General features: G+C 44.7%; 1 protein-coding gene across 1 annotated transcript; it reads right to left on the bottom strand.

Annotated features, from left to right (window-relative positions):
* Window positions 1-10,947: 10,947 nt before the first annotated feature.
* Window positions 10,948-24,840, bottom strand: LOC116193693. The gene is made up of 5 exons (XM_031522436.1): window positions 23,033-24,840; window positions 22,602-22,753; window positions 20,583-20,698; window positions 11,276-11,373; window positions 10,948-11,017 (listed from the first exon to the last, which is right to left on the bottom strand). The coding sequence occupies exons 1-5, from the start codon at window positions 24,838-24,840 to the stop codon at window positions 10,948-10,950; spliced, it is 2,244 nt and encodes a 747-aa protein (XP_031378296.1).
* Between the last annotated feature and the right edge of the window lie 948 nt (window positions 24,841-25,788).

Below are 25,788 nucleotides of genomic sequence, written 5' to 3'. Positions count from 1 at the left end.
GAGCAGAGTTAAAACAAAAAATCCAAAACCTCCACAGCCAGATCCAACAATCAGTCTGTGGCGAAACACCAAATGCTTTATGGGGTAGGAAGCAGCATGTCATTGATTTACCTTATGAAAAGGATTTCAATGAAAAACAATACCCACAAAAGCTAGATCCATCCAAATGAATCAGGAGTTAGAAAAACATTGTAGAAAAGAAGTACAAGAACTCCTGGACAAAAAATTGATTAGACCAAGCAAATCTCCTTGGAGTTGTTCGGCTTTCTATGTAAACAAGAACACTGAACTTGAAAGAGGAGTCCCGAGGTTAGTAATCAATTACAAATCACTCAATCAGGCCTTACGGTGGATTAGGTATACAATACTTAACAAAAAAGATTTGCTACAAAAACTTCATGATTCAAATTTTTTTTCAAAATTTGATATGAAGTCAGGGTTTTGGCAAATTCAAATCACCGAAAAGGACAGATACAAAACAGCATTTACGGTTCCATTTGGACAGTTCGAATGGAATGTAATGCCTTTTGGGCTGAAAAACGCCCCATCAGAATTTCAAAAAATAATGAATGACATCTTTGGTGCCTGCTCAGATTTTATCATTGTATACATCAATGATGTCCTCATATTTTCACAAAACATCGATTCTCATTTCAAGAATGTGAAGCATTTCATGAGAATCACATCAAAAAATGGTCTGACTGTGTCCCCAACCAAAGTCAGCCTTTTTCAAACGAAGGTAAAATTTTTAAGGCATTATATCAGCAGGGGCACCATTATCCCCATTGAAAGGTCAATCCAGTTTGCTGATAAATTCCCTGACCAGATCCATGATAAAAAACAGCTACAAAGATTTTTAGGAAGTCTTAACTATGTTATAGACTTTTATACTTACCAAAGTGGATTATGCAAACCCCTCCATAATAGGCTTAAGAAGTCTCCTTCTCCTTGGACTAAGGAGCACACAAACATTGTGAAGCGGATCAAGCTTCAAGTGAAAACTCTGCCTTGCTTGCACTTGGCAGACACAAAAGCTGACAAAATTATTGAAACGGATGCCTCTGAAGAAGGATACGGAGGAATCCTAAAACAAGTAAAAGATGAAAAAGAACAAATCGTCCAGTACACATCAAAGCACTGGAATCAAACTCAAAATAATTATTCAACCATAAAAAAGGAAATTCATTTTGTTGTTTTATGCATCTCCAAATTTCAATCTGATTTATTAAACCAAAAGTTTTTACTTCGGATTGATTGCTAATCTGCTAAAGAAGTTCTTCAAAAATATGTTCAAAACATTTCATCAAAAGATTCAAAACAGATTTTTGCCAGAGGGCAAGCGATCTTAAGCATCTTTGACTTTGACATCGAGTTCATAAAAGGCGAGACTAACAGTCTTCTGGATTTCCTAACAAGAGAGTTCTTGCAAGATCCACCATGAGCCAGAGGACTCGTTCATCCAAAAAAGAGGCTTCAGCCTCAAAGCAGCTGGCTTCTAGCCAGCCATCTGTTGGGCAAATCACTGTCGATAGCCAGATCAAAACCTATCGACAGACCCTTCAAAATGAAATCGACAAGCAAGGAAATATGCAGACCCTGCCAAGTAAAATCCCTAAAACTCAAAAGAATGATAAGGCTCTTGAAATAAAGAGCGAATCTCCTCAAAAAAGCAACGATGCTCTAGTCCAGCAATGGATTACTGCATTAAAAGATAAACCAAATTTAGCACTAGTGCTTTCTGGAATATCTCCTCCTAAGCCTGAGATCAGCAAGGGAGATTGCTCTGGGCAGATCGTTCCTAGAGCAAAAAAAGATCTCTCAAAAAAAATTTCAAAAAAGGAAACCAGCTCATCTAAAATAGCACCATGGTCTCCCAAAAATCAATTTCAAAACATTTTGATTATGGAAGAAGGATTTTACAATGAAAACCCTTTCTTTGTATCTTCAAAACTGTTTCCAAAAAACTGGTATTTTCGGCCTTCGAATATTTCAAAACCCCGGGAATACTATGAGAAATTTTTAAGTGAAACAGGTTCTGTTGAATTCAAACATCACCTCGTTCCTGATTCACCAAATACCATATCCCATTCCACAGCCAAAATCCTACGGGTCATCCACCCTAAGGAATGGAATGTGGGAAACCCCAACCAAATCCGCAAATTCTAAGCCAGATTTTCGTCAAACCTACCATACAATCCCATGTACTGCTACTGGGATTACCAACAAGCTTGGTACAATGCTTTCCTGTACCAAAACCACGAATTCAGACACACCTGGCTCCTTTTCTTTCATTTCAAAACAATAGCCAAATTCCCTTACTGGTTTGCCCATTGGTGGTCACTCTGGGGTCCTATTCCAGACATACTGCCAGCCAAAATCCATGAGGCATACCTTACTTTTGCCTCTCAATACAAACCACAGGGAAACCAGACCATTTTCCCCGTGCTCCTCCAATTTTTTCAAATCTTTGGATTATCATGGGTCCAAAACTGGACATTCTTCTACATGCCTGATTCCTAAACAGGTTTGCAGACGCTTGCCAAAATTTTCAAATGCAAAAGGTGGATTAAGTTGGACAAAAACCATCTTGATCACCAATTTATAATTGATTGGTTCCGAAAAAATGCTTTAGTCTCTGACAGGGCAACATATGGCCATCAAGTTTTTCTCCAGGCCAAGGCTAAGGCTTCCTCTTTCCTGTCAGCTGCAAAAGATGACACGGATTTCATGAGTCGCCTGAGTCAAGTGCTCCTGGAATTAAAAGATCTGAAAGCCACTTCCTCAACTCAGACGAGCTCTCTCAGAGAAGATGAGGACATTGACATATTATTATATTGACAGAGTACTGGCCCCCACTCTGCGATAATTCCGAAGGCGTCCAACCGTTGCCCTTTACAGTGGTCCAAAATGAACAAAAAACCCTTCGGTTCGCGTGGTCGACAATGGTCAGAGTGCTGGCCCCACTAAGCGATAATTCCGAAGGAGTCCAACTACTGCCTCCAAACAGTGGCACAAAACGGACAAAAACACTTTTGGTTCGCGTGGCCGACAAAAGCAGCAAGCTGACCCCACAACGCGACAAAAAGTTACTGTAGAAAACAATACATCACTTTGAAACAGTACCTCGCATGTGATTGTCCAGTAAAAGCTGCACAGGAAAAGGCGCCTCTTGGCGTCCATAAAAGGGCTCTTCCTTCTCCAATCGAGGGGGGGCTTACAAGGTGCAATACCTCTCTCTAGGAGGGTTGCACCGAAATAATCTTCTTCTTCTTCTTCTTCTTTCTCTTCTTTCTTCTCAAATAATGTAATCATCTGACATGTAAAACCCGGATCTTTCTTCCACCCTTCTTCCAGTGTAAGTTCCAGTGTAAACATGGGTTGAGATCTGCCTGCATGCTTAGTATCTGATCCCTTTGTAGTTCCTTAGGGTCTAGTTCGATACTTTCTCCACTTGTGTATGGTAGTTCGTCATGTATGTGTCGGAGCTCTAATGTCTATCTTGCCGCTCTAATGGTCTCTACGCATTCTAATCCTTAAGTGCATGTTCCTAGCCTACTAAACCCTTGTTTGCTTAAGTCTCGCTGATTAGGGCTGCGTTTTTGGATATAACCGGGGGAGTGATGGTGTAAGGATACGATCTAAGTAGATGGTGGTTATCGACAAGAGTAGAGTTATCTCCATGCATGTTTGATGATAAATCCAGGTACAGCAGTTGGGGTGAGAACCATATCTGAAGAGGTACACTGTGGTGAGGCTGCTTCGTGTCCAAGTATGTCTAGAACTCGATCTTGAGAGAAGCTGGGATGTGAGAGTAAGGCCAGGATAGCATCTTCAAACACCTTAGCATTTGGTCTAAGATCGATAGAAAAGTTTCTATTAGGTCGTACATAGAGTATTGAACGATGAGGAACTGATATGCTGAATATCTTGATAAATATTTGTGATACTGGAAGATTTATTTTTCAAAATATGGGTTTGTTCAAAATAAATTCTTCGAGTGCATGTTCTTCTTTTAATAAAAAATTTCCAAAAAAATATCTGCTTTAAATTCTGCCCAAAAGTTATCTATTTCAGAACGTCCTATTCAGAACACTATAATTAAAGAATTTAAATTAGATGTAAAAAGCCTTAGGGAGGATTTCCTAAGCAAAGAAAATGAAGCCACAAGTAGATGGCTCTACGAGTCATTCACCGAAAAACATGTCAAGACTCATATTCAAGATAATTGGAGTAGCTTTATGTTGCAAAACCAAACAAACATCTTGTTTTGGGATTGGTTTGAAAATTTCTTTGTACCAAAAAGAATGGTCTGTGTAACTCAGAAAATCATAAAGTGGAATCTCGCAAATACGGATTCGGTTGAGTCAACACATCCACCCTTAGGTACCCTCAAAATAATCCATCAAAAGGAAGAAATAAAAGCTTCTCCTTTTAAAAAGAAAGTTGAAGATTCACTCACTGCCAAAGATATAAAAAATATTTTTGAGCAAAATAATTTCACAAACCAGTGTCTCTCCACCATAGGATTCCAATTGACCAGGATCGAACAGGTAGTCTCCAAACCTGTAGCTACCCAGGTAGGAACTCCACGACCTAGCCAACCAGAATTGTCAAATTATGTTTCCCTCAGAAAACCTCCTTTTAAACCCCATGAGATCCCCGTCTCTAGGAAAAAAGAGTTTAACTAGGAGATTGAGAGAAAAATAGAAAACATCAGAACCCAGTATGAATCCACTTCTATGAGCCTGCCCAAGATGGTCATCCCAGATACACCTCTGTCGGAAATAGAGCCGGGAACACCATTAAAGCAAGCCAAAATAAAAATAGTGGAATCATCAGATTCGAATGCAAATGTTATTAAAAAATCAGGGGAAATAAACAAATTAGTGTGGGAGCAACCTCAAAAACCTTTCTACACTACAATCTCTGCACCTGACCTAGTGCTAGAAGAAAAACCTAGTAATGTTTAGAATAGGTATAGTGCAAATGTTATTTATGAATGGAACATAGATGGCCAGTCTGAATACAACATATTGAGCGTCTTGCAGCAGATGACAATGGTGACAAATCACTACAAGACCCAAACCAAATTGTCTGATCCAGCTATAGCACACATGCTCATAGCAGGATTCACTGGTCAATTGAAAGGATGGTGGGATAATTACCTATCACCCTTCCTACAAAATGAAATCTTGACCAGCGTCAAGACATATGAAAATTGTGAGATTATATGGGATGAAAACAATGAAGAAATCCCTGATGTCGTAGCAACCCTAGTCTTTGCCATCTCCCAACATTTCGTAGGAGATCATTCCCATCTCAAAGATAAAAACCTAGAGTTACTGTCAAACCTAAAATGCAAAAGGTTGTCTGATTTCCGACAATACAAAGATACTTTCCTAACTAGAGTCATGTCTAGGGAGGACTGTAACCAACCATTTTGGAAAGAAAAATTCTTAGCAGGTTTGCTAATCTTGTTAGGAGAACAAGTCCAAACGAAATAAAATCCACATATCATGGCCAGATACCTTACAAAGATTTGAGTTATAGAGAGCTGATTAGCTTCATCCATAAGGAAGGTATCCGAATGTGTACTCAGCACAAACTCCAAAAACAATTAAAATTGGAGAAAGCCCAGACCAGGAAAGAGCTCGGCACTTTCTGCCAGCAATTTGACCCTCTTTCCAGGTCAACAAAACAAAATCTTGCAGCAGCAGCAACAACAAAACCCCAAAACATGGGTCCAAACCTTTCTACCGCAAAACCTAATTTCCTCCAAAAAATACTGATAAAAGTGAAAAAGTGACCAATTTTCCTGATAAATCTTCTTACAAATGTTTGAAGTGTGGAAAAACGGGTCATACCAGGAGGTATTGTTACCTCAACAAAAAGATTCATCAACTGGAAATTGATGAAAGTGCAAAAAATCAGGTCTACAACCTATTGTTAGAGTCTTCCGACTCTGATACAAAATCTTCACTTGACAGTGAGGAAGGCCTGCAAATGGATGAACTTGATTGGCCATCTGATGAAAAGGAGGTAAATGTCTTAACAAAAGATCATGAATTCTTGCTAGAAATAGCAGATCAAATCCCTACTCACCTGTTAAGAAAACAATACCTTGAAAAATTGAAACAAGGAAATCTCGACCAAGAGATAAAAACCCCAAATTACAATCTTTCTGAAATCCTTAAAAGACATGACAAAAGACGAGTTCATAAAAACTCGTTTGATGTCCAAAAGGAAGTAGAAAACTTAAGGAATGAAGTCGATTACATCAAATTAGAGCGGCAACAAAATTCCATAATGATTGGTCGATTAGAAGAATTAATCACTGAGGCCACAAAATCTTCAGTAACCTCTGGTCAAAATCTAATGGATCCAAATGAAAACCCAGAAGAAGTTCTGGATCAAAATAAAAAACAGTTGATCAGCAAGAAGCCCTAACCATGGTCAGTAAATTCACTGTCCAAAAATGGTTAATCAAAATCACGCTGATCATAAACCATGATTTGAGAATCAATGCAACTGCTCTGTTTGACACAGGAGCAGATGAAAACTGCATTAACGAACAAATCATCCCTGCCAAATTCTATGAAAAAACTACTGAATCACTATCTTCGGTTAGTGGTACCAAGCTTGACATCAGGTACAAGTTGAGCAAGGTAGAAGTAGAACAAAATAGAATCAGGTACAAAACTTCATTCTTGCTAGTAAGGAACCTTCACCATGAAGTCATACTAGGCACTCCATTCATTCAGCTGTTGAAATCGTTTCTAGTCACGAACACTGGAATAGAAACGACCAGGCTGCAGAACAAAATAAAATTCCATTTCTTCTCTGATAAATGTATAGCCAAAATAGACTGATAAATTTTGCGTAGGATATGGCCATGGAATCTGCTTTCGAGTGGTTACACCACTGGCTGTACACACTGTTGCAAGACGATAGTCTCGAAAAAAAACAAAATGATATACAGGACGGAGAAACAGACTGCATGGATCATATCTTCACTGCATACATCCACAACATATGTGCTCTCATCGATCATCCTGTATCCCCAATTTTGTGTGCTTACTTTGACAGGCACTGCAAGGACCAACCCTCTTGCAGCAAAAATCCATGTCATGAGCACATAAACAGAACACTGAAGAACAAGGATGACTATGAATTGGTCATTGATCATCTGGTCCTACAAGAGCCTGCAAGAGTAAAATTAAACATACATTTGAATTAACATTTTGTTGCATTCGCAGGAAGATGGCCACTCCCTGGTTTGACCAGGAAAATGATGGATCCTCTCTTGAGGAACAAAATAGATGGAATTTTCCTCTGAACCCAAAGAAGCAATTCCAGGTAAACTCCAGCCTGACTGTCTGGAGGCCTGACCCCAGGCAACAACTCATCCCGGATAATTTATGGTCATCCATGAAGAATCCAAAAAAGAGTGAAAAAACCATGAATACTTTGGTCCTCCACCTTGAAGATCTCTCAAACGACAGAGCTTCCTTACAGCGAGAACTCTGTTCCAAAAGTATACAGCTGCAGCGTGAACTATCCCTTCAAAAGGCTCACACTCGAGAATTCCTTCAAAAGAGGTTAGTTGAGTTTGAAAAAATCACAGAGTACTTTGTGGAAACGCAAAGAAAAAACAATACTTTGAATAAAAAATTAAAAGAGAGTGAAAAAAGGAGTGATCAGCTCAAAAAAGAATATGAGCATTTGAAAAAAGAAATTGAATGCATCATATTCGAAAGAATAAAAGTCTTAGAGCTTCGTGAGTCCAACCTCACTGAAAAAGACGCTCTCAATTTTGAAAGAATAAAAATTCAGCAAGAACTAGAGTCTATCTCTCCAGATTCAAAATCGTCACAAACCAAGAGTGTGACAGAAAAAATCTCAAAAAACCCGTCGAGGTCACCCTCAGTGGAATCTTCCCGCCCGCGGGAGAAATTTTATTTTTATCAAAACTTCCTAGTGACTTAGTCTCGAAAATCTCTGAGATAAGCCACCAAGCATTTTCTGCAAAAATGATTTCTTTTTTCAAAAGAGTCCTTCAGTTCTGCGATTCTTCTCCAAAAGGGGCTGATGGATGGTTTTGGAATTGGGAAAGAAAAAATCGTTTTCAAAATGATTTTTCAAAACCATGCAGCTTGCATGATCAAGATGATGCTTTTGAAAGAGCTGATATCTTGATGATGGACGGTTGCAGGCATATTCTGGATTTCTCCATCCCCAGAATAAGCTTTTATGTTTTCCCCCTAAAAAATTATTTTAATAAACATCATTTTGATTTTTGTGAACTTCTGGAGTACAGGGTTCTTAAATCAATGATCCTGAAACCAGAAGATGCACATAGGACTAAGCTCCAATCCCTTTTCGGGACAAATGTTTGGAGTTTAGTCACAAAAATCCTGAGGCGATCTGCTTGCCTCTCCATCAAAATAGAGTCCTCTCCACCCAAGTGGATCTCTCCTATACAGGTTCAACCTGCAATTCATTACATATTTATCTTTCTAGTAGATTCCAAAGGCTTACTCCCTCCAGAAGCAAAATACTGGCCAGGTGAAGATCACATAATTCTGCAAATCAACAAATGGCAGGCTTGGGTCGAGACAAAAGAATGGCACTGGCATGATTATCCAGAGCACGTTCTCCAATTCTCAGGCAAAAGCCATAACGTATTCCTACATATTTCTCTAACCGACAAACCTATGCAGCCAGAGTTCAGAACAAGCCATGGACGATGGTTGGAAAAGTTCGTGAAAGAGAATGCTACCCAGGAATCCCAGTTTGCATCTCTACGGCCATGATGGCCTGCAAATATCAGTGTACTGGCCCCACTCTGCGATAATCCGAAGGCGTCCAACCATTGCCCTTTACAGTGGTCCAAAACGAACAAAAAACCTTTCGGTTCGCGTGGCCGATAAAGGTCAGAGTCCTAGCCCCAATTCTTTTTTCTCTTCTTTCTTCTCAAATAATGTAATCATCCGGCATGTAAAATCCGGATCTTTCTTCCACCCTTCTTCTAGTGTAAGCATGGGTTGAGATCTCCGTATCTCTCCCTCTTTTCTTTTCTTTTCTTTTCTATGTTTTACTTTGCTTTTATGATGTTCATGTACTCCTTGCCCATGACGGGCTAAATCTCTGAATAAATCAGCGGGACTTAAGCAAACAAGGGTTCAGTAGGCTAGGAACAGGCACTTAAAGATTAGAATGCGTAGGGACCATTAGAGCGGCAAGATGGACATTAGAGCTCCGACACATACATGACGAACTACTAGACACAGTTGGAGAAATTATCGAACTAGACCCTAAGGAACTACAAAGGGATCAGATACTACACATGCAAGCAGATCTAAGAACGAGACCTATCGTAGACACCGGAAATAAGAAGAACAAGAACAACACAAGCATCCTCTCCCCCCTTGGCTCTGATACCATTATCGACTGTAGTGAAACACCAAATGCTTTATGGGGTAGGAAGCAGCATGTCATTGATTTACCTTATGAAAAGGATTTCAATGAAAAAACAATACCCACAAAAGCTAGACCCATCCAAATGAATCAGGAGTTAGAAAAACACTGTAGAAAAGAAATACAAGAACTCCTGAACAAAAAATTGATTAGACTAAACAAATCTCCTTTGAGTTGTTTGGCTTTCTATGTAAACAAGAACGCTGAACTTGAAAGAGGAGTTCCAAAGTTAGTAATCAATTACAAACCACTCAATCAGGCCTTACGGTGGATTAGGTATCCAATACCTAACAAAAAAGATTTGCTACAAAAACTTCATGATTCAAAATTTGACATAAAGTTAGGGTTTTGGCAAATTCAAATCACCGAAAAGGACATATACAAAACAGCATTTACGATTCCATTTGGACAGTTCGAATGGAATGTAATGCCTTTTGGGCTGAAAAACGCCCCATCAGAATTTCAAAAAATAATGAATGACATCTTTAGTGCCTGCTCAGTAGGGGCATTATATCAGCAGGGGCACCATTATTCCCAATGAAAGGTCAATCCAGTTTGCTGATAAATTCCCTGACCAGATCCATGATAAAAAACAGTTACAAAGGTTTTTAGGAAGTCTTAACTATGTTATAGACTTTTATCCTAATCTAAGTAGATAGTGCAAACTCCTCCATAATAGGCTCATGAAGTCTCCTTCTCCTTGGACTAAGGAGCACACAAACATTGTGAAGCAGATCAAGCTTCAAGTGAAAACTCTGCCTTGCTTGCACTTGCAGACCCAAAAGATGACAAAATTGTTGAAACGGATGCCTCTAAAGAAGGATACGGAGGAATCCTAAAACAACTAAAAGATGAAAAAGAACAAATCGTCCAGTACACATTAAAGCACTGGAATCAAACTCAAAAAAATTATTCAACCATAAAAAAGGAAATTCTTTCTCTTGTTTTATGCATCTCCAAATTTCAATCTGATTTATTAAACCAAAAGTTTTTACTTCGGATTGATTGCAAATCTGCTAAAGAAGTTCTTCAAAAAGATGTTCAAAACATTGTATCAAAACAGATTTTTGCTAAATGGCAAGCGATCTTAAGCATCTTTGATTTTCACATTGAGTTCATAAAAGGCGAGACTAACAGTCTCCCGGATTTCCAAACAAGAGAGTTCTTGTAGGATCCACCATGAGCTAGAGGACTCATTCCTCCAAACAAGAGGCTTCGGCTTCAAAGCTGCTGGCTTCCAGCCAGCCATCTATTGGGTAAATCACTGTCGATAGCCAGATCAAAACCTATCGACAGACCCTTCAAAATGAAATCGACAAGCAGGGAAATATGCAAACCCTGCCAGGTAAAATCCCTAAAACTCAAAAGAAGGATAAGGCTCTTGAAATAAAGAGCAAATCTCCTCGAAAAAGCTACGATGCTCTAGTCCAGCAATGGATTATTGCATTAAAAGATAAACTAGATTTAGCACTAGTGCTTTATGGAATATCTCCTCCTAAGCCTGAGATCAGCAAGGGAGAGAGCTCTGGGCAAATCGTTCCTAGAGCAAGAAAAGATATCTCAAAACAAATTTCAAAAAAGGAAACCAGCTCTCCTAAAACAGCACCATGGTTTCCCAAAAATCAATTTCAAAACATTTTGATAATGGAAGAAGGATTTTACAATGAAAACCCTTTCTTTTCATCTTCAAAATTGTTTCCAAAAAACTAGTATTTTCAACCTTCGGATATTTCAAAATCCCGGGAATACTATGAGAAAATTTTGAAGTGAAACATGTTCTGTTGAATTCAAACATCACCTCGTTCCTGATTCATCAAACACCATATCCCATTCTACAGCTAAAATCCTATGGGTCATCCACCCTAAAGAATGGAATGTGGGAAACCCCAACCAAATCTGCAAATTCCAAGCCAGATTTTCGTCAAACCTACCATACAATCCCATGTACTACTACTGGGATTACCAACAAGCCTGGTACAATGCTTTCCTGTACCAAAACCACGAATTCAGACACACCTGGCTCCTTTTCTTTCATTTCAAAACACCAGCCAAATTCCCTTATTGGTTTGCCCATTGGTGGTCACTCTGGGGTCCTATTCCAGACATACTGCTAGCCAAAATCCATGAGGCATACTTTACTTTTGCCTCTCAATACAAACCACAGGGAAACCAAACCATTTTCCCCGTGCTCCTCCAATTTTTTCAAATCTTTGGATTATCATTGGTCCAAAACTGGACATTCTACGGCTAGCCTGATTCCCAAACAGGTTTGCAGTCGCTTGTCAGAATTTTCAAATGTAATTAAGTTGGACAAAAACCATCTTGATCACCAATTTATAATTAATTGGCTCCGAAAAAATGCTTTAGTCTCTGACAGGGCAACGGATGACCATCAAGTTTTTCTCCAGGCCAAGGCCAAGGCTTCCTCTTTCCTGTCAGCTGCAAAAGATGACACAGATTTCATGAGTCGCCTGAGTCAAGTGCTCCTGGAATTAAAAGATCTGAAAGCCACTTCCTCAACTCAGACGAGCTCTCTCAGAGAAGATGAAGACAGTGACATATTATCAGATTGGTAGAGTACTGGCCCCCACTCTGCGATAATTCCGAAGGAGTCCAACCACTGCCCTTTACAGTGGTCCAAAATGAACAAAAAACTTTTCGGTTCGCGTGGTCGACAATGGTCATAGTGCTGGCCTCACTAAGCGGTAATTCCGAAGGAGTCCAACCACTGCCTCCAAACAGTGGCCCAAAACGGACAAAACACTTTTGGTTCGCGTGGCTGACAAAAGCAGCAAGCTGACCTCACAACGCGGCAAAAAGTTACTGTAGAAAACAATACATCACTTTGAAACAGTACCCCGCATGTGATTGTACAGTAAAAGCTTCCAGATGGAAGAAACTACCCTGTTGGATACAAGAGCAGACGCAATTTGTGCGAGAGAGGGATTAATTCCTTTAAAATATGGATTTTTCGGGATTAATCACATGCCGGGTACTATTTCAACAGTGATGTACTGTTTTCTACAGTACTTTTTGCCACGTTGTGGGGTCAGCATGTTGCTTTTGTCGGCCATGCGAACCGAAAGTTTTTTTGTTCGTTTTGGGCCACTGTCTGGGGGCAGTGGTTGGACTCCTTCGGAATTACCGCTTAGTGCGGCCAGCACTCTAACCATTGTCGACCACGCGAACCGAAGGGTTTTTTTGTCCGTTTTGGACCACTGTAAAGGGCAATGGTTTGTGTGCACCCGAATTTCGTCTCGTCAGGGCACGCATGCGCGCGCCTATGCAACGCAGCTTGGGAGTGTCCACCTTCCCAGGGACGCGTGACGGACGCACGTGAGAAGGAGTCGCCACTTGCCATTTTACGACCCGAAGGTCGAGGGCCGGCAAGTTACCTTGGTCTTGGGGGTACGGGGTACACCTAAGATGCTAAGGCAATGGTTTGTACGGAACTGGAAATTCCGAATTCGGGGGTTCTATTACGTGTGGGCCTATATCCCACACGCCCTTTCGGTACTCTAACTTGCTAGGCTTGCCATTTTATTTATTTACCGCATGATTAAGTTTCGCTCATCTTACGCGTTTTCACACCGTAAATTCGAAGAAACACTCTGACCATCTACTCCCCGACCGGGATTTTACATGAATATATGTATAATATAAAACCTTACATTGTTCTCTCAAATAAATAAAGACAAGTTATAATGACTAAATCCCGGTCGGTTCGCATTTGGTCATGATTTCACTCATGCTCACCGTATAGTTTGGAAAAGACCGAAATTTAAATTAAATGCGCACTCGGTGTATGGGGGTATTGGACCCCATGATCGACGGTTATGGGCGTTGGACCCAGTGTGAATCGAGTCCTAAAGGATCGGGCTCGATCCGCATAACAATCAAGTGCAAAAAATGTAACAAGCAAGCTCAACTAAACAATCAATGGGATTTTGTTATCGCCAAATTTACGTGAATTAACTGATTATTAACCGGGATATATTGGCATACAAATCCTACCTTAAAACAAACAAAAGGGATGATGGATAGGGTATATAGCATCCGGCATTATTTTAACGGACCCGACAGACGTGATGTCCATAGTCAAGTCTCGAATGTGTGGGTTGTTTTTAGATTACTCTGTATCGTGACAATATGGCTTTTATAGATTAAAAGTATTTTGACCTAAAAACCCAAAACCTAACCCTCTATTTGACTATTGCCCATGTTTGATTTAAGTCGAATTTGTGATTAATTCATTTTTCCATGTTTTGACCAATTCTATGCACAAACCTACGCTAGGATTACGGCAGGACAAGAACCGGTAATCATGCCTTTTAAATCGGTAAATATGTGTGTGCATGAAAATCAAGATTACGTTGTACGTATCTCGGTGCTTTTGAGATTGTGAATTTTAAAAAAAGGCATGACTAACGGTTCTCGAACTGTCGACGCGATTACAAATTATTAATCAATTCGTGCAATCCATTTAAAAGTGTCAAGTGATTTAATTTAACCAAATTTAACGTCCCGATTATCCCATATGTAGAATTTTTGGGTTAATTAGAAATTTACCGAATGCCTTAGTCTACGGATTTCGAGTCGTCGAGATAGCCATTAATTGACCGCCCAATAAACTCTAATTTCCGACATGGTCATATATGATTACAAAAATAAAATATTTAAATGGGCACATACATTGTCGGTGGGTGATCCAAGTAGGAAAGGGTCAGATATTTTAGAAAATGTCCAGGGGACTGAATTGAACGATATTAAAAGAGCAGGGACTGATCTGAAAATTATAAAAAAATGAGAACTGTGCAAAAAAAAAATTACTGAAGATGTCCTAGGACTTATTTGAAGTGGATTTGAAAATCGGGACTGATCTGAAGATAAAAAATGGCCCCAGGACTAAACTGAAACAACTTAGAAAGTTCTTTGGGATGCTTGAAAATTTCTGGGAATTCCAGGACTGATTGGGAAATAATAAAATGACTGTGAATTGTTTTAAAAGAAATTTTGAAATTCGGGGCAGACCTAAAAAGAGTGAAAAATGGCCCAGGGACTAAACTGAAACAACCTGGAAAGTCTTTTGGGACGCTTGAGAAATTCTGCAAAATCCAAGGACTGATTGGGAAATAGTAAAATGACCGGGATTTGGTTGAAAATAAATTTTAGGGTTCGAGGCAGATCTGAAAAAAATAAAATGAGTCCTCTGGACAGAAATGTAACAAAATGGAAAGTTCGTAAAATCGAGTTCGGGACAAATCCGATCTCCCACGCGACCCAAGAACACTTAATTCACATTATATCCATCAAGCAAGCAATAATATTTAGGAAATGAGTCCTAATCATGCCACTAAGTCGAGGATTTACCTAATCTGGAAAGTTGAGGGGCTTCTCTGTGTAAAAAAAAAAATCGCCGGACGATCGGGTCGGATCGGATCGGATCGGAGCGCCCGCCCAAAGGATAAACCGCCCGGAAGAGATGCTGGGCTGGATTGGGCGTTGGGCCTGAATGGGCCAAGCTTCCGGGCTGGGCCTGCAAAGAACGAACTGGGCCGAGGCTCGTTAGCCAAGGGCGGTCGGGATCGGGCGGTCAGCGGCGGCCACGGAGCTGCGGGCGGCGGTTCTCGCCCCTGGACGCCGCGATAAGGGTCGAAATGGACGCAGGAGATGGCTCTGGGCACCGCTTGGGCTTCGCCGTGGTCGATTGGGGCCTCACCGACATTTAAACAGTCAGAATCGGGGAGAATTTTGGGATTTTCCGGCGAGGGTTTTCCGAGTTCTCCGATCTCCATTTAATTGCAATTCCATCACCTTTCCGTTGAGATTTCGACCGATTTGGCCGAAAATCGCGGAAATCGCGATATTGGGGTTCTGGGCCGGCCGAAGATCGCGGGCAGCCGGCGAGCGCTGCCCGGCCTGCCCGAATCTTTTTCTTCTTTTTTTAAATTAGGGCCGGCGGGTCACGGGCAGCCGGTCAACGCTGCCCGGCCTGCCCGGCCCTACCCGACTCTTATCTTTTTTTTTTTTTTTTTTTTTAACATATTTAATTTAATTAAAAATAATAATAATAATTTTTTTTAAGAAAAGGTGATAAATTGGGAAATGACAATTTTGCCCCCCTCGGAGCCGATGGACCGCAATTAGGTGCTGACAGCTTGCCCCTCTTTGGTTGCGTGCTCGGATAGAGGATGCAGCCAAAGACTATAAGAAGCACCTCGTTTGGTCCTGGCGACCGTTTGGCAATTCTCCTCGTTTTCGCTAATATGTGGGCCTGTTGCAAAAATAGTAAAAATCATAAATTAGTAACTGTGGACGCATACTTGAGAGACATTAAGTGAGACACGAAGTCTAAAAAGTAGTAAACGCGGACACGAAGTCCGGAATGCAATGAATGTGGACACGAAGTCCAAAATGCAATTGATGCGGACGCGAAGTCCAAAATACTGTGAATGCGGGCACGAAGTTTGGAAAGCAGTAAATGAGGACACGAAGTCCGGAATGCAGTAGACTCGGACACGAAGTCCGGAATGCAATGAATGTGGACACAAAGTCCAAAATGCAGTAAAGATGCGGACGCGAAGTCCGAAAAACGGTAAAGATGGACACGAAATCCTGGACACGAAGTCCGAAAAGCGGTAAAGATGGACACGAAGTCCTGGACACGAAGTCCAAAAAGCGGTAAAGATGGACACGAAGTCCTGGACACGAAGTCCAAAAAGCGGTAAAGATGGACACGAAGTCTTGGACGCGAAATCCGAAAAGCGGTAAAGATGGACACGAAGTCTTGGACGCGAAATCCAAAAAGCGGTAAAGATGGACACGAAGTCCTGGACGCGAAGTCCGAAAAGCAGTAAATGTGGACACGAAGTCCTGGACGCGAAGTCCGAAAAGCAATAAATGTGGACACGAAGTCCTGGACACGAAGTCCGAAAAGCAGTAAAGATGGACACGAAGTCCTGGACGCGAAGTCCGAAAAGCAGTAAAGATAGACACGAAGTCCTGGACGCGAAGTCCGAAAAGCGATAAAGATGGACACGAAGTCCGAAAAGCAGTAAATGTGGACACGAAGTCCTGGACGCGAAGTCCGAAAAAGCAGTAAAGATGGACACGAAGTCCTGGACGCGAAGTCCGAAAAGCGATAAAGATGGACACGAAGTCCGAAAAGCAGTAAATGTGGACACGAAGTCCTGGACGCGACGTCCGAAAAGCAGTAAAGATGGACACGAAGTCCTGGACGCGAAGTTCGAAAAGCGATAAAGATGGACACGAAGTCCTGGACGCGAAGTCCGAAAAGCAATAAATGTGGACACGAAGTCCTGGACGCGAAGTCCGAAAAGCAGTAAATGTGGACACCAAGTCCTGGACGCGAAGTCCGAAAAGCAGTAAAGTTGGACACGAAGTCCTGGACGCGAAGTCCGAAAAACAGTAAAGATGGACACGAAGTCCTGGACGCGAAGTCCGAAAAGCAGTAAAGATGGACACGAAGTCCTGGACGCGAAGTCCGAAAAACGGTAAAGATGGACACGAAGTCCTGGACGCGAAGTCCGAAAAGCGGTAAAGATGGACACGAAGTCCTGGACGCGAAGTCCGAAAAGCGGTAAAGATGGACCCGAAGTCCTGGACGCGAAGTCCGAAAAGCGGTAAAGATGGACACGAAGTCCTGGACGCGAAGTCCGAAAAGCATTAAATGTGGACACGAAGTCCTGGACGCGAAGTCCGAAAAGCGGTAAAGATGGACACGAAGTCCAGAATGCAGTAGATGCTGACACGAAGTCCGAAAACAGTAAATAAGGACACGAAGTCCAAAGATCGGTGAATGCGTGAGTAAGAATCACTGTTATGGGGTAGCGTAGGGCTTTATGTTCGGTGTTAGGCCGGTATTGTGCTGAAATAATGCAGTGATAATTGCGCCCTGTCGCTGGTCGTGCGCCCATGGGTTTGTTTGGCGAAGTTGACGTGTGCTCCTTTTAGGGTCCTTCACCCGAATAGGGACTGCGACCTGTCGAACGAGACAGACATACGCCCGCTCGGGGGGACGCCTCTCGGGATCTGTACACTCAGACCTGTATGCAGGAAAACGATAACCAACGATCGTTGTCAGTCGGGCAAAACTTGCTGAAATTGCGATATGTAAAAAAATTTATGTAATGATATTCCGGGAATTTAGATTCTATGGCCGTTTGAGGGGTGACCGCGTCCCCGAGTATGACATGTATTTGACTTGAAGGAATGGCCTTTGCAAGACGGGCATGGCCCGCAGAGTTTTTGCATGAAGGTAAAAGGAAGGATCTTTAGGAATCCTCTAAATCAAGGATACGACGATTCGAACTCATTTCGAGGCATGTCTTGAACCCGTAGAGTCGAAGAGAGTTTGCTTGCGTTGAAAACCGTTAAACCACTACTTGTCATAGCTCCACACGAGGTATCGCAGCTATTTCGTGGTTGAACCGACAATTTCCCCTAATTTTTGCCCAGGCCGCAAAACGCGCGACGACCTGACGGGATATTTTATTTTGACTTTTCTCTCATGAATGCTCTCCTTTTGCTACGACCGCCCAAGATAGGGTCCGATCGCACCTCTCGGTTCCTTTAACTTTTGCCTAGACCGCCCTTTGTGGGTTTTCAACCTAGCAAGGATATAATTCATGCTCTCCTTTTGCCACGGCTCCCCTTTGCGGGATTTTAAGTCGTGCCCCTCATTCCCTAATTTTTGCCTAGGCCGCCTCGAGGAGGTTTTCAACCTAGCGGGAAAATTATTCTTTTTCTCTCAGAGATGTTCTTATATGGAAGGATTGGATGGAGATGGCATAAATGCTGATAATAGAAAAATGTGCTGAAGTAAGGCGGGCGCGCAGCCTGAAGAATACGGAAGAAGACAAGTGTTGGAAATGCGAGTTGTAGCTGCGGGGACATGCAACGGCTGTAGAACGACGAAGCATCCAATCAGGGATAGTACTTCTTAAGGGCATCGGCGTTGACTGGGAGCGCATTTTCAGTCCCGTCCATGTCGCTTAAGATAATTGCCCCTCCGGAGAAGACTTCCTTGACGACAAAAGGCCCGTCGTACTTATATGCGAACTTGCCCCGAGAATCGGGTGTAATATGTAGGACTTTCCGCAGGACGAGGTCACCGGGTTTGAACTCGCGGTGGCAGACTCTCGCATTGAACGCTCGGGCCATTCTCTGCTGGTAGCATTGGCCGTGATAGAGTGCCGTTAGTCGCTTCTTGTCAATGAGATTGAGCTGTTCACAACGTTGCTTCGCCCATTCTGCTTCTTCAAGTTCGGTCTCGGCGAGGACCCCATGGAAGGAATCTCCACTTCGATCGGGAGGACGGCCTCCATGCCGTAGACCAAAGAATACGGGGTTGCCTCGGTTGAAGAGCGGATAGATATTCGGTATGCCAAGAGCGCGAAAGGAAGCATCTCGTGCCAATCTTTATAAGTCACCGTCATTTTCTCGATGATCTTCTTGATATTTTTGTTTGCAGCCTCCACTGCACCGTTCATTTGGGGACGGTATGGAGTGGAGTTGCGGTGATGCACTTTGAATCGCTCACAAAGCTCGTCAATGACCCTGTTGTTCAGGTTCTTGGCATTGTCGGTGATGATCGTCTCGGGAACTCCGTATCGGGCGATGATGTCACGCTTGAGAAAACGTGCCACGGCATTTGCTGTGACTGAAGCAAGCGTTACGGCCTCGATCCACTTGGTAAAATAGTCTATCGCCACCAAAATGAATTGGTGTCCGTTGGATGCTTTGGGGTTGATAGGACCGATCACGTCGATACCCCACATTGAAAAGGGCCATGGGGCTGCCATCGGGCGAAACTCGTTAGGCGGTGCTTTGATCTGGTCGGCATACACCTGGCACAAGTGGCAATGCTTGACGTGTTTGACGCAATCGGCTTCCATGGTGGACCAAAAGTAACCCAAATGCATGAGTTTCTTGGCAAGCATAAGCCCGCTCATGTGGGGTCCGCAGCTTCCTTCGTGTATCTCTCCCATGAGACGTTGTGCCTCGACTTCGTCAACACACCGGAGTAGTGTGGCGTCGAAAGAATGGCAATAGAGAGTTTCTCCACTCAGGAAATAATGTGCTGCGAGTCGCCGAAGTGTTTTTCGATCACGACGGTTAGCGAATGTAGGGTATTGACCGGTTTGCAAGAAATGCTTAATGTCTTCGTACCATGGCTGCTCATCGGTCGCCTCGATTGCGTCGCAGTGAGCAGGGCCTTTGGCGATCTCGATCTCGAGTGGTTCAATGAGGTTTTCTTTCGTGATGCTCATCATGGAAGCGAGCGTCGCAAGTGCATCTGCAAATTGGTTCTTGATGCGAGGTGTGTATGTGAATGAGATTTTCTCGAAGTTCTCCGCTAACTCCTCAAGATACTCGTGATATGGCACTAGCTTTTCGTCCTTCGTCTTCCATTGCCCCAGAGTCTGGAAGATTGTAAGCATAGAATCTCCGAACACTTCTAGCTCCTTCACCTTGAAGTCAATCGCCGCTTGCAGGCCAAGGATGCATGCCTCGTATTCAGCCACGTTGTTGGTGCAAGAAAAATCGACTTTTGCTGCAATCGGATAATAGCGTCCGTCGGGGGATATCAGCACTGCACCAATGCCGGAACCGGTGGAATTCACTGCGCCGTCGAAATACATCTTCCATGCGAATTTGTTCTCCTCACTATCCACTTGGAGAATCCCTTCGTCTGGAAAATTAGAGTTGATTGGCGTATCGTCTTCGATTGGGAACTCCGCTAAGTGATCTGCAATTGCCTGCCCCTTAACTGATGTGCGGGGCACATATTCAATGTCGTACTCCGTCAGCTGACATCGCCACTTTGAAATGTTCTTCATGGAAGATGGACTATCGAGCAAGTACTTCAGGGGATCCGCCTTTGACAATAAGCGGATAGTGTGGTAGAGCGTATATTGTCGAAGTCTCTGCATAACCCATACTAGCGCGCAACATATCTTCTCAATCTCCGGGTAGTTAGACTCCCCTTCGGTAAACTTCTTGCTCAAATAATAAATGGCGTGTTCTGCGCGCGTGGACTCGTCTTCCTGCCCTAACATGCATCCTAGGGATTGCCGGCGTACTGTCAAGTAAAGTATCAGCGGACGATTTGGTGTCGGCGGAACTAGCACTGGTGGCTGAGCCAAATATGCCTTGATAGTATCGATGGCCTTCTGACATTCCTCGTCCCACTCAATTGCTGCATTTTTACGAAGCAGACGAAAGAGTGGTTGACATTTGTCTGTCAGGTTTGCGATAAATCTTGCAATGTAGTTCAGCCGTCCCAAGAAACCTCGTACTTCGCGGGCCGTCGATGGCGGACGTAGCTCCCTGATTGCCTTCACCTTGTCCGGGTCAACCTCAATGCCTCGCTCACTGACCACAAATCCTAACAGTTTTCCTGACTTAGCGCCGAATGTGCACTTCGTCGGGTTGAGTCTGAGCTTGTACTTCTTGAGGCGGTCAAAAAGGCGCTTTAAATTAACCAGGTGGTCCTCTCCTTCTTTGGATTTGGCAATCATGTCGTCAACGTAGACCTCGATCTCTTTGTGCATCATGTCGTGGAATAGCGTGACCATCGCCCTCTGATATGTTGCCCCGGCATTTTTGAGGCCGAAGGGCATGACTCGGTAACAGAAAGTGCCCCACATTGTGATGAACGTCGTCTTGATCTTGTCCTCTTCGGCCATCCGAATCTGGTTATACCCGGAGAAGCCATCCATGAAGGAGAACAACGTGTGGCGTGCTGTGTTGTCGACTAAGACGTCAATGTGAGGTAGGGGGAAGTTATCTTTGGGGCTGGCTTTGTTGAGGTCTCGGTAGTCGACGCAGACTCTAACTCTTCCATCCTTCTTCTCTACGGGCACGATATTCGCTACCCATTCAGAATAATTGCAAACCTCCAGGAACCCTGCGTTGATCTGTTTAATAATCTCCTCTTTGATGCGAAGGAGAAGGCCAGCACGTTGCCGCCGTAAGTGCTGTCGCTTGGGTGGAAACCTCTCTGTATCAAGCGGTAGGAAGTGCTTGACTATCGACGGATCTAAGCCCGGCATGTCGGCGTAGGACCAAGCAAAGACCTCTTGGTAGTCTTTTAGGAATTCGATCATCCTGGCTCGTTGTGTAGAGTCGAGACCGGTCCTAATCTTCAGGATGTGAGGTTCTTCTTCGGTACCCACATTGATCTCCTCTGTCGGCTCCACGGAAGTGAGTTGGCGGTTCTCAAGGCGGCGCAAACTCTCTTCTATCTCGGGCACTCGACCATCCTTGTCGAGTCCTTCCCCGAAGTATATGGGTCGGGACTCTTCAAGGAGTTCCTTGGATGGGTTCGAATCGACGCGTCGAAAACTCAGATTCGAGTGGAGCCTGGCAATTTAAATAAATTGTCTTAGAAAATTTAAAGTGCTGCGAATAAGTGAGAGAGAAAGAAAGAAGACGAGAGAGTTCTGAAAAATGCATGTAGGGATTTTATTAATGATGAGGGCGCAATGCCATAACAAGAATCCCTCTTCCGTCGTGTGGCTTATGGCTATGCCGACCGCGGGGAATAACAAAACATAGATGGCCTTACACATCGGCGATTACAGCCGAGTAACGCGGGACTGAGGTCCAGTTGTTGAGTTCCTCATTTTCCTGCGCGAGGCGGATGTAAGCCCCTGGAGTTGTCTCCTCGGTGACGGCGCATATGTTTGGCAGGTCAACAGGCTCGCTGTCTGGATCCGAGGAGAGACCGTCAAGTGTACCTCCGACGATGTGTGGAGGCCCAGGAAAAAAGTAGGAGAGCGGCTGAACCGGGATGCCCCTGTTGATCTTCCCATAGCGTGCAGCAAGACGGTGAAGGTGCTTGCCCCTGCGGGCCTCAATAATCTCGTGACAGGAAGGGCGAAAACCGAGTCCCCTCCTGTTCTTGTATTCTTTGACCTCGATGGGGCGGTTGATCCCCTGCCCATGTGCTCTGAGTCCGGTGCCGGGGATGTAATTGTGGCGCAGCAAAACCTTCCCCACCATGCGGTCAGTGCGAGTTGGACCGATCTCTCCGTAGTCTCGAATGACGGAGATGGTTTCAAATGAATGGAAGGGGAGGTTTTGATCGTCTCCGATACTGATATAGGGAACAGCTGTCTCCTTGTAAATGGCGTAGTCCTCCTCACCCTTGACCGTGATAAGTCGATCTTCTGCGATGAATTTGATCCTTTGGTGTAGGGACGAAGGAACGGCGCCAGCTGCATGGATCCACGGTCTCCCGAGCAACAAGCTGAAAGCGTTCGGAATGTCTAGGACTTGGAACGTAACAACGAATGAGCAGGGACCCACCTCGATCACCAGGTCGATCTCTCCATTTACTTCCCTCCGCGAGCCGTCGAAGGCTCGAACCGCAGTTTTGCTTGGACGGATGCGGTTAAAGTCCACTTTCATCTACTTCAGCGTGGAAACCGGGCAAACATTGAGTGCCGAGCCATTGTCGATCATGACCCGACCGATGATAAAGTTATTGCACTTGCAGACAATGTGTAGTGCCCGCGAGTGTGCCCACCCTTCTGAGGGAAGTTCATCATCTGAAAATGAAATGTTGTTGGAGAAGATCGAATTGATAGTCTCCTCAATCCGCTTCGGAGCCGTCTCTTTGGGGATTTGCGCTGCTGTCAGGACCTTCAGAAGCGCTTCACGATGTGGCTCTGAACCCAAGAGGAGGGCGAGTAGCGAAATATGGGCCGGAGACTTGCCCATTTGTTCAACAACCTTGTACTCGCTTGCTTTGATAATCTTCAGGAAAGCCTCGGCCTCCTCTTCAGTCACCTTCTTCTGGGGAATAGACGAAGCTTCCGGGGCGACTCTGGGCACTGTCAGGGCTTTCCCTTTGTTTGCAGCCTTCGGATTTTCATAGACTCGACCCGAGTGCGTCACGCCCATGACGCTAAATTGGCTCTCGAGGTTCCCAACACTTCCCTCGTAGGTCCACGGGACCTTGCTGTCTTGATATGGCTCTCGTGCGGGGACTTCTATCACGAATGGGGCGGGCGTGGCATCGAACCCTGCGTACCCTACACCAGCTTCTGCAGGAACATATTCGATCACAAACGGGGCCGGTGCCTCCTGTCCGGTCTCGTACTCCCCTATAGCGCAAACGCTGATCATGTTAATGCTGGGTCCCGAGCTCGACCCGTGATCGGGAAGAGGACTTGATTGCACGTTCGGGGGTTCGACGGCGTTGAACGTGAGTTGCTTGTCATCAATCAACTGTTGGATCCTCTCCCGTAGTTTCCAACAATTGTCAGTGGTGTGACCGGGTGCACCCTGATGGTACTCGCAGCGCCAACTCTGATCTTGGATGGTTGGGTCGAAATCAGGGTTAGGTGCTATTGATCGAATCTTGTTACCCGCGAGGAGTTGCCGGTATATGTGGGAGAGCGGAGCCGGCAGAGGTGAGAACTGTTTACGCCGCGTTTGTGTTGCGATGCCTTGTTGGTCCTGCGGAACCGGAGCCCGTTGCACCGGCTGAGGAGTTGTCGAAGCCGGGGGCCTACTTTGTTGAATCGGAGGAGGAGCAGGGGCATAATTATGGGCGTATTGCTGCGGGACCGACGAAGGAAAGGAAGCCGGCGGAGCGGAATAGTAAGCTTGCTGTGTTGGGGGTTGTTGTTGATAATGCACCGAAGGTGGGGCATACGCTTGAGTGGCCGGTGGTGCGGGCGTGTAGCTTATGGAATATTGTTGGGGAGCCTGGTGCCCTGAGTTGACAGCGTTGACGGACGTGTTTTTCCCTCTCCTGTTTCCCGTTGTCCCAGTGGCGGCCCTCTTCGAGGACTCTCCCTCCTTTTTCTCGACCGGACCTTCTATCTTGCCGAGCTTAATGCCGATGTCGAGCTTCTTTCCGACGTCGATAAGGTTGGAGAATGAAGACGTGTGGGCCAACAAGTGCAAGTAGTAGGCCCCTTTAAGAGTGGAGTGGAATAATTGGATCTGCTGTGCCTCACTGATCGGAGGGACGTGCTTCGCCGCTCTAGCTCGCCACTTCACTGCATAGGCCTCGAAGCTCTGGTCCTCGGTCATCTCCATCGTGCTGAGCTCCAGCAGAGTCGGGGGCGTCTCCGCACAGTACCTGTACTGGTCGATGAATTTGCTTGAGAGGTCTGCCCACGTGGGGATATCTGCAGCTTTCAATGACATGTACCAATCCAGAGCCGCTCCTGCCAAACTATCCTGGAACGTATGGATGACAAACTCTTCGTAGTCCCAGTACTGCAGCATTTTTCCCCGGTAGTGGCGGAGATGGTGACGAGGTTCGGTCGTGCCGTAGTACCTCTGGAATTCAGGCACCTTAATCTTTGGGGGTAGTTGCATGCTTGGGAAAAGACTCCAATCGCCGTCGCCGGCATCGAGGCGGGAGCCGCCCGATTGTAGGGCTCGGATATTCTCTTCCAACTTCTTCAATCTCTGTTCCTGTTCAATCCCCGTTTCCGGGAGAAAATTTGTGGGTGGAGCTCTAGGGGCCGCGTGGTTCGGCGTGCCCGGTTCAGAATAGGCTATATTTATGGGAGGTGGAGCTTGGTAAGAAAGGCCGATATGGGGTTGTGGAGCTTGGTACGGGGGAGGTTCAGTAGTGTGAGCAGGAGCCTGGGCAGTTGTAGGCAGGAATATGATCGGCGGTGGGACAGCGGAAGTCGGAGCTGGGACTGACGCAGAGACCGAAACCGGGACTGATGTGGAGATCGGTGGAGGTACGAGCGTAGGTGGTTCCAACATTGTCGCTGAAGCAGGTGGTGCTGGAAGATTGTTAACCGAATGGGCCGCCGGCGCGTTCACTATCATTGGGGCAGACGTATCTCCATTATCAGGAATCAAGGTCGGCTGGGCCCATGGGCTTGGATCGACTGCTGGCCCGTACCCAGGAGGTGGGGTGAAGCTCGAAGAAGCGCGATTTGGGCCTTTGAGTAGGGCCATGAGCTCGGCCATATTGGTGGCCATGGTGGCAGCCAGTTGATTGACCGTGCTCTCAAGTACTGCAATACGTGCACGATCATCAGCTGCGGAAGATGGCTGCCCTCCTGAATATGCCGGGTGTGGGCCCGAAGATACAGGTGGCTGAAGATGAGTCGGGGAAGCTCCCCGATGTGCTGGTGGCACGCCTGCAGGAGACACGGGTGGTGGTGGCGCATGCATAGTCGGTGCTTGAGAATGAATTGGGGTGATAGGCGTATCTTCCTCAAAGACAGCTAATTGATTTTCTTCTGCCATTCTTTGCTGAAAACGAGTGGGATATCGATGAGGTGCCGCCAGTTGTTAACACCT

Source organism: Punica granatum, chromosome 2 (genome assembly GCF_007655135.1).
Source record: "Punica granatum isolate Tunisia-2019 chromosome 2, ASM765513v2, whole genome shotgun sequence".
NCBI lineage: Eukaryota > Viridiplantae > Streptophyta > Magnoliopsida > Myrtales > Lythraceae > Punica > Punica granatum.
This window is presented reverse-complemented; position numbering and strand designations above follow the sequence as displayed.